The sequence below is a fragment of the Cydia strobilella genome, chromosome Z (genome assembly GCF_947568885.1).
Source record: "Cydia strobilella chromosome Z, ilCydStro3.1, whole genome shotgun sequence".
Classification (NCBI taxonomy): Eukaryota; Metazoa; Arthropoda; class Insecta; order Lepidoptera; family Tortricidae; genus Cydia; species Cydia strobilella.
The window spans coordinates 40,626,509-40,636,155 of record NC_086068.1 but is presented as its reverse complement, the minus strand read 5'-3'; the positions used below and the strand labels follow the sequence as shown (position 1 = coordinate 40,636,155).

Here is a 9,647-nt window from a genome sequence, read left to right as displayed (position 1 = left end):
ATGGTATCAACTAAAAGTGATGAAAATTACGTATCTTTATACATATGAGCTTTCTAGGATTCCGCAGTCAACTAGGAAGTTTCGCCATGTCAATTTAGAACCATGGTTCCAAAAATATGAAAAAATCGATAAAGTAAATATTAATAAACACTTTTAATGAAAACTATAGCGAATATGATTAGTTAAACCGCTTTCCAGTTATCGTAAAAGTCTTCCCTTCTTGGTAAAGAGACGTAGAAAGCGCTGCGAAGCTACTCCCTTTTGCTTGCTCCTAATGTTAAATGTACGTGATACTTACTTTAGCCCCGTTCAGCCTAGTGTGACCGAAGGATAACTATATACGGAACCCTACACTGAGCATGACCCGACATGCTCCTGGGCGTTTTTTTTTATATAATGGTTGTAGATATAGATTATTATAAAACTTTAAACATCCAATAATTTCTAGCCTGAGCTCTGCGGTGAAAAACAAAAAGGTCGAGAGAAGAAAAATAAGCCCAATCATCACTTTGTAAAAGCTTTCCATTGGTACAAGCGAGTAAGTATTATGTGATGTTATATTTTTAACCGAAATCACAGAAAATACGATAGAGCAATTACTTACTTAATATGTATTTGTTATTCAGGAACTTTGCGCTAATAAAATAACAGCGGTTGAAACATTCGATATTGGGTTCGCAACATGGCTAGATCATAAATATCAACAGTATCTTCGGGACAAGTCCAGGGATGCCAGCTTTAAATCTGAAGCCAGCAACGTTCAAACCCCGAGGGTTAACCAGGATGTGTGAGTGGTGTGCCTATTAGAATAGAATAGAATATATTTATTTGGTTGAATACGTATCAATCAGATCTTATAAAATAGTTAGACACAGTATTCAGTCGACACAACATCAACATGCAAAATATTTACAAAATGGTACATTACTCGAAAGGTACATTTACTAATTTCTAACATGCAATCATTAAAACAATATCATAATAAAACAATGTCAATGAAATTAAATTGAAAAATAAGAGAGTATTATGGTAAATTAGTCAAAAATAAAATAAAATAAATTACATATGTCAAATAAAAATCGGCGATTGTCATCTTAAATATTACGTTTTAAATTTTAAATAATCCTTAACACTATAAAAGCAATGTTCATGTAGCCATTCAGTCAATTTTATTTTAAATACCTTTCAACATTCTCAGCTCTAGGAGGTTATTGAATATTACAACACACATATTAAAAGCATTTCTCCTATATACATCAGAGGTACAGGCTGGCTGGTATAGTATATGTTGGTAACTTGGTACTGAGCCCGGAGTTGTCTTGCGAACATTTCGTCGCGCTTTATAAAGTACTCCGGGTGGTTTATTGTAAAACTAGATACTTTTAAAATGTACATACAGGCTAGGGGGAGAATGTAATACTTTTGGTAAAGAGATCTGCACGTGTCATCACTCGTGTCACTTTTGTACCGGTCGATGAGAGATGTGGGAGAATTAAAAATGCAGCGTTCATGCAGATAGGTAGTGCAAGACGTTTCGTAGCTAGACGAGGACGATGCGCAGAGATGTGGAGCGACCATGGCACAAATTTCAACACAAATTCAATTCAATTCAATTTCATTTGTGAGTGTATTAGGCTCAACAGATGGAGTTAGTATGCACGAAATAAACCTTAACGATTAAAATTACAACTAATAATACAATGACGTAATGAGTAGCCAGGGATTTTTTGAATCTATAGTTAACATTTTAGGAAATCTTGGCTTACTGGAAATAAATTTACACATTTTTAAATGATTAAGATTATACCTAAACTTACATTATACATGAAATAAGGAACTATCGCCTACATCCCCGCCCCTTAGTGCTGATAAGCACTAGCCATCAACTGAGGACAGTAATGCGACGCCACCCAATGCTCATATACAATATTTCTGCCCACCCATTTACAATTACCCCACAGTAGCAGGCCGTAATTAAGGGTAGATGACACATATCCGTGGTAAGCTGCTAACGCGGCCTGAGTGGAAATTGTATTTTTAAGATTTCTTAGGGCAAAAACAAATCGCGCTAGTTTAGAACACACTGAGTCGATATGATGTTTCCAGATTGTTAATAAATAATTGATCCTAAGAATTTGGCACTATGAGATTCTACAATTGGAGTATTATTAAGATTAATGGTAAGATTCACAGTTAAATTCGAATTGTGATGATGAAATTGTGTAAACAGGGTTTTATTAACATTAATATTTAGGTATTCTATCCATGTAATAACATCTAGCTGCTAATGTTTTATTTATGTCCGATTCATAAGTATTCACGTCAGTTCCTTTTACTATTAAGGTACCTAGTATCATCTGCAAAAATTATACACCTTTGCGATGTTGATTGTGGAAGGTAATTTATATATAATAAGAACAACAAATGGCCTAAATTATTTCCTTGTGGCACCCCTGTCTCATTGACACGACACTGAGATCTACACTTTTCTTTAAAATATTGTTCCCTTCTGTGACAATTCTCGCAATTTCCGTGCACTGTGTTCGGTTGGTCAGGTAACTTTCATCCAATCTAGAACATAATTCATAATTTATTGCTTATTATCATGTGGTACAAAACAGATATTACATTAGGGTACGTTCACACATGAACCCTGTCAGGGCACAGCAAGTATTTCTTAAAACTAAACTATAACTAGGTACATAAATTAAAATTAACGCATTTTCATCAAGGCATAAGATTAAAAGCGAATACTTATTATTTTATACTTATTTTATTATATTAATTACTTATTATTTTATTATAAATTTTATTTTATTTTATTATAATCAATTAGGTACTTATTTGGGTACTATTTCAATAGGAGGTACATATAAATTTGATTTATTTTATCTTTATTACATAATTTGTTGTTAAATACATTCCCACAGTAGCATTAATAGGTTTGCATTAAATATATTTCATTTAATTTACCATTCATTCAATATATAATATTATAAGTAGATGTATTTAATTTAAATGTAATTTAGATTATCATTATAGGTATTTTTATATAATTTAAATTATTATGATTTTATTTTGGCAAAGATTCATCATTCAGGTACTCGTCTATGGAATAATAGCATTTTTTGAGAAGCAAATTTTTTAGTTCCCTCTTGAACACATTGTCTTCGATTTCGTTTATAATTTTTTTTAGGAAGTTTGTTTGCTACAAGTATGCATCGGTAATAAAGGCCTTTTTTAAACATATCTAATTTTGTTGGGGGTAGTTGTATTTCAATTTTATTACTTTGCCTTCTTTGCGAGTTAACAACTTTTTTTGTGAATAGATGCGAATTGTTCCTAACAAAGAGTGCCGCTTATTATAGAGGGCAACGTGAGAATGTTTAATGCAGCGAAGTGCGGTCGAGTAACTAAGCGAATACATTTCTTCTGCATTAGGAATAGTTGATTGACATCAGTACTGGCCCCCCACAGAATCACACCGTACTGGAGCCTTGCGTGCTCAAACGCAAAATATGCTTACAGGGCGGTCTCCAAGTTAGTATTGACCTTGAGCACACTCAACGAGTATATAAAGCTCTATAATTACAGGATTAAACGAACTTACCTGCAGTGAAGTTCTATCCTGATTATATTTATGCTTAGTCCGAGGTAGTTATTACATGTAGTATCCCGATTCCAGCGTCTAACGTCGCGATTTCAGAGCCTAAAAAAAAATAACCCTACCTGGCAACACTATGGTCACCGTACTTCATTAAGTTCAGAGCTAATTAAGAGGGTAAGAGATTAAGATATTAATCTTGGGAGGGAAGGGAACTTCCTACCTCGGACTAAGCACTACATATAATCAGGATAGAACTTCACTTCAGGTAAGTTCGTTTAATGCTGTAATTATATTTATGCTTAGTCCGAGGTAGTTATTACATGTAGATGTTCAGAGAAAATTAATAATCATTATTTATTTACTTTAAGATGTTTTAATGGAAAAAAGAGACTTACTATCTCAAGTATCTCACATTTTATACCTTAGGTATACTTACTGTATTCTTAACAGTTATAATGAGATCAAATTAGAACAAACATACACATTAAATCTTAAATAAAATTAATCAGTGAGTAACAGTCTTATATTACTCTTATAAGATCCTTAACTAATTTCTTAACAGTAATATTCAGTCTTTTCTTAACAGTAGTAGTGTATCATCATCAGCAGTTCCACTTCATCAAATGTCACTTTTTTAAATGTAAATTCAAAATGGTTTTAAAAAAGCATTTAAGGTGGTTCGACTAGGTTACCCAAAGCTTAAACCCCGCTAGATGGCGTCACTTTCGCAAATTTTCAGGTTTTATTTTTTTGTGGAATAGTGTTGGTATCTGTATACTTAAAAGTATGTTTAGCGCACTCTTTACATAAATATTGAACTATTATAATAAACATTGAATACTTCATTAGTGCAAAAAACACTTTTAAAGTCGACAGAGTGTTTCTGTCATGCTATTTCCTACTATTACTCACACATGTAAACAGTGTTTCCGTGATGCTTGTAGTAGACAATTTCATGCAGTGTAAGTATGCTGCAATGGCGTTGCGGTATGTTCGTGGAAATACGTGCAAGAGGATTCGGGTTCGAGACTGGTACGTCAGGGGTACTTTTTTTGTCCTTTTTGTGTTATCTTATGTTTCTTATACCTTTTATTCTTCGAATTCTTGTCAAATTCCGATATAACCGATATATATTTCAGTGATATCGGAAACGGCTCTAATGATTTCGATGAAATTTGCTGTAAGGGGTTCGATCGAGCTAGGTCTTATCTCTGGGAAAACGAGCATTTTGAGTTTTTACTTATGTTTTCTTTTTCTCCCAGATATTCAGTATTATTAATAAATTAGTTTATAACGTTTTATAAAAATATGTGACGTTTTGAACTAAAAGGTACCACATTGTCGGTTGTCGATTAGGTTGATTTCATTTTGAAGCTTTATGGAAATATGACAACAATAAGTAGGTACCCGTTTGGTTGAAAACGCCACATATATTGAAAACCTGACTTTCACAAATCTCACCTTTTTGGGTTCTTCCAACTCAGAAAGGATGGAGAATACTGACGATTCTTAGTAGCACTAGCCCAAGGAAGTCCAGGTTTGTAAGTGTCAGGTATCAGTTTTTTTTTAAAGCGCTAAATATAGTTCTACAAGTAAAGCAATCCCTTACTGCCCAGCCTCTATAGTATTTTTCAAACTGAAAGGGTACTACGATGATAGATTTCATCTCCATACAATTCATAACCTAATAATGCCAAATGTTGCAAAATTATATTGAATTGAGATCTATCATCGTACCCTTGCAGTTTGAAATAGTTATTTACGATACAAGTGCGGAAAAGAGAAAATTCGAAACGAGTGGCTACAGATTAAAACACGACCGCAGAGAGTGTTTTAAATCGACACGAGTTGCGAATTACCTATTCGCACGTGTATCGTACAACGTTTTGCAGTACATATGGCCCTTTAAACTTTCGACATATGCATGAAAAGTGCTCTTTACGCACTAGGGCGAGAAAGTTGCACCATATGTACTGTAAAATACTTTTTAGTACATATGGTGCTACATATACGTTACCGCCCTAGTGCGGTAATTAGTACAATACGTGCATATGTCGAAAATGTAAAGGGCCATAATTATGTACTGTAAAACGTTGTACAATACACGTGCGAAAAGGTAATTCGCAACTCGTGTCGATTAAAACACTTCCTTCGGTCGTGTTTCAATTTATCGCCACTCGTTGCCAATTTCCTACTTTTCGCACTTGTATCGTAATGTACTAATAATAAAGTAGTAATTGTAAAATAAAATTAAAACTTTTTTTATATATATTTTTTGGATTCAAGTAGGTACAGTGAGTAACAACATTGCATGGCCTTCTAATTATAACTATTATAGAAAACGGGATATTTATCATGTTTATTTATATTATTTATTTCTCGATATTTTGGCCGGTCTTGCAAGACCAGTCGTTGTGGAGATCCCTGGGGAGGCCTATGTCCAGCAGTGGATGTCTTGTTGGTGTAGATGGATTCACACAACAAATGAAATAACATTTTTTCATATTTGTTATCCGTAGTTGTCCCTGTACCTGAAAGAAAAATAATATCATGATAGCACAAAATCTCTAATGTTATAGGAAGAAAGATGATGCAACAATACGGATTCTAATAAAGTTATCATTTACTTACCTAGTAATAATTGTGTTTTTCATTCATAGACAAAATTCCATAATTGTCATCCCCAGGAAATGTTTTATTTTACTTTATTGCAGTGAGGATGTCCTTTTTCTGGCTAATGAAGGAAAACATTTTATTTCCAAGAATGCCTCTTCATTTTGCACAATACCTAAAAAAAACCTAGAGTTAGTGACACATTGACTATTCGGCAACCAAAACAGTAATAATTACATTATATAGGTATTGTTCACTGCTTATATCTACCATTACGGAAGAAGTGAGAATTATTTTCTAAAAAGATCGGCACGAGAAAATTACAATGTACAATGAAGGAATGAAACTGTACCTACCTTACGAAACTTCACCATCATGAATTCCGCTTCAATTGAGTCTGAATTTTTCTGGATTTTCGCGGACCAGAACACCGATGATTTTTGTAACTTGATTTAGACGTTGCTATCATTTTCAATTTATACAAACAAATTGACACAATAAACATGACCCTATGTGTCAGTGTCAACACTGTCAAATAAAAATGCACTAAACATGACGGCACTGCAAATCCTGCCAGGTCGGCCAGGCAACGTCGCCAACGTCATAGAGTGGCAACGCCGCACGCAACGTATTTGTACACGACATTTGTGACACACACATACGTAAAATTGATGAAAAATTACGTTGATTTATGTATGATTTCTGTATGAAACAAAGTTTTTCTATTAATTTAGCGCAAACGAATATTCGAAAGTATATAAATGAGCAAATATTTGTGTAGTAATAGTGTGTAGTGCCTTAATTAAAGCAGATTGAATTTTGTATGAAAATCGAACCACCTTAAATACAAAATGCAAAATACTTTTCAGATTTACTATTTCAAATGCAAAATACCAAATAGTTTTGCGTTTTGTATTTCAAATGCTAAATGCAAAATAGGTATTTTCAAAATACTTTTTTAAAATAAAATACCTTTTGAGCAAATCTCAGATATTTTTTATTAATTTTAGGTATTTATCATGAGAAATAGAGACACAATGCCGAGCCGAACAAAAACGTATGACATTTTATGTTATTATTAATAATAATAATACTCACTTAAAATACTGTAAAAAACTAGACTAACAAAAAGAGAGCCATGGCTCCATTTTGTGAATTGTGTGGCCATTTATTTCGGTTGATTGTGCATCTAGTTCTTATTTTATTATTCTTACTTTTCTTTTATTAATAACAACTGGACTGGTAAGTATTGTTAAAAAGTGAAAAAAATGAACATAACTGGCCAAAGTAGGTATTTTGCATTTTGTATTTGCATTTTAAATAGAAGTATTTCAAATAAATCGCATCTGTGTAAATTCTTGATTTTTTGATTAAAATACTAAAATCACTATATGTATGCCTTTAACATTTGAGGAGTTCCCTCGATTCCTCATGGATCTCATCATCAGAACTGCTTTTTGACAAGAACAGGGCCAATCTGTATGTATATACTTACAATCAAAAAAAGAATTTTCAAAATGGGTCCTGAAATGACGGAGTTATGGAGTAACAAACATAAAAAAAAAATTGAAAACCTCCTTTTGAAATCTTGAAGTCGGTTAAAAAGCGCTACGACTACTTTAAATCCGTTTTCTGAACCTACTGCACCTTAAGTGGTATTCTTTGATATTTACAGGGGGTTGTATAAATCAGCCAAACCAAAGGGATTAAGAAGAATACTAAAAAGGTAAGTAAACGTTACAGTGCAGTGGTAAACTGTGGAAGTTGCTTGGAATTACCTATACTTACCTACATATATATAAATGTAGCTATTTTTTTGTAACCTGTTGGATGAGATATTATAAACATTATAAACTGCCCTTGCCATTTTAGCCCTTGGAGAAAACGGCATGCCGCTTGTAAAACTCCCGAGGGAGGAATCTGCTGCACAGAGTGAGTTTACTTGTTAAATAATATACTTTCTTTACTAACGATGCCGATGCCGCATTTAGTAGGTAGTAAAAATAAGTTAAATTCTTTTAACCCAGCTAAATATTTTATTTTCCACACTAACGCTCCCACGCCCCACCTAGTATGGAGTCTCGTAATTATTATTACATAAACACCTTCAATAATTGCAGATGTAAGGAAAGTTGGCAGACTATATTGAGACCTAAATCGCTGAGTCGCTTCGAGTCAGATAATTGCGCTCAGTGAGTAAAAAATAAAATACTGTGAATGACGTTCAGCTAAGTATCACGTGAACCAGAAATCGATTTACTATTCAGCTCTGCTGGTTCGTCTTTATTGCCGTTATGTAAATAGGTATGTGCCATTCATGTTTTAGGAAAATTTCAAACGGAGCTTCTTCTAAAATCACCGTGACTTCCTCCGATACTCAAGTTGTTATTAGATCAAATAAAAGAGATCTAATCATTCAAGAGACTACAGCACGATGTGACGACATTTCTTATTTGGACAAAACCATCAGTGATAAAGAAACTCCTAATATTGACGAATTATACTCGAAAAACAAATTCGGAAAGAAAAAACGCAAAAAATCAAAAATAATTAAATGTGAGTGTCCGGTAGAAGAAAAGGAAATAGCATCAAACTACAAAACGGACACGGTTACGCAATATGGTCCTGATATAAATACTGAGGAAAAACCTCTCAAAAACACTACTGGAACTAATGTTACCAGTAAATCAGATGTTTTAAATAAATCAACTGAATTGGTGAGTAGGTTTATGTGCATTTTCTTTATCAATCATCAATTTATTACCTACAACTAAATAGCCTTCGCAGCGTCTTACGTAAGCGAACAACTCGCGAACGCTAAGCGATGCGGTGTGACGCAGCGAGGAAGAAATAAACCGTTGATACGTATGGAAGTGTCCTACGTGAGCGATCTAGGCGCGAAAGCGAAGCGAAGCGGCACGACGCGGCGAAGAAAAAACAAACCGTTGATAGGTGTGGAACTGTGGAAGTGTCCTAGGTGAGCGATCTAGGCGCGAACGCGAACGCGGGCGGCGCGGCGCGGCGCGATGCGATGGCCTTGTCCGACGTGTGGGCGCGGATTCAACGCGCGCGGCTTCTATAGTTTGATGCTAGAAATATATCGACCTTATGTATTGTGTGCTACATCAATTGTCGTAAAACTTAAGAAATAATAATAAAATAACTAGTGGCCATGTGAGCTGTTGACGTCGCGATAAGCTTCATAAGTTGAAAACATGAAAAAAAAGCTTAATTCGTTGTTGAGTCATTCAAGTGTCGTAGACCCTCCTGGCACTTAAGTACTTCATCTCAATTTACCGAACCGACCCGAGCCCAACTAGATGAGGTAACATGAGACGAGGTGAAGTGACGTGTCACATGACGTAAGGTGACCTGAGGTGACGTAAGATGACATGAGGTGACCTAAAGGGCACGTGAAGTGACCAGA

General features: G+C 34.4%; 1 protein-coding gene across 1 annotated transcript; it reads left to right on the top strand.

Annotated features, from left to right (window-relative positions):
• Positions 1–8,994, top strand: LOC134754991 (uncharacterized). The gene is made up of 7 exons (XM_063691472.1): positions 1–30; positions 449–538; positions 627–787; positions 7,896–7,946; positions 8,093–8,152; positions 8,341–8,412; positions 8,547–8,994. The coding sequence occupies exons 1-7, from the start codon at positions 1–3 to the stop codon at positions 8,992–8,994; spliced, it is 912 nt and encodes a 303-aa protein (XP_063547542.1).
• Positions 8,995–9,647: the final 653 nt, after the last annotated feature.

Coding starts and splice junctions, on each gene's coding strand:
- LOC134754991 (XM_063691472.1), top strand. CDS start 1: ATGGTATCAACTAAAAGTGATGAAAATTAC. Junction 31..448: donor CTAAAAGTGATGAAAATTAC/GTATCTTTATAC, acceptor AATAATTTCTAG/CCTGAGCTCTGCGGTGAAAA. Junction 788..7,895: donor CCGAGGGTTAACCAGGATGT/GTGAGTGGTGTG, acceptor TGATATTTACAG/GGGGTTGTATAAATCAGCCA.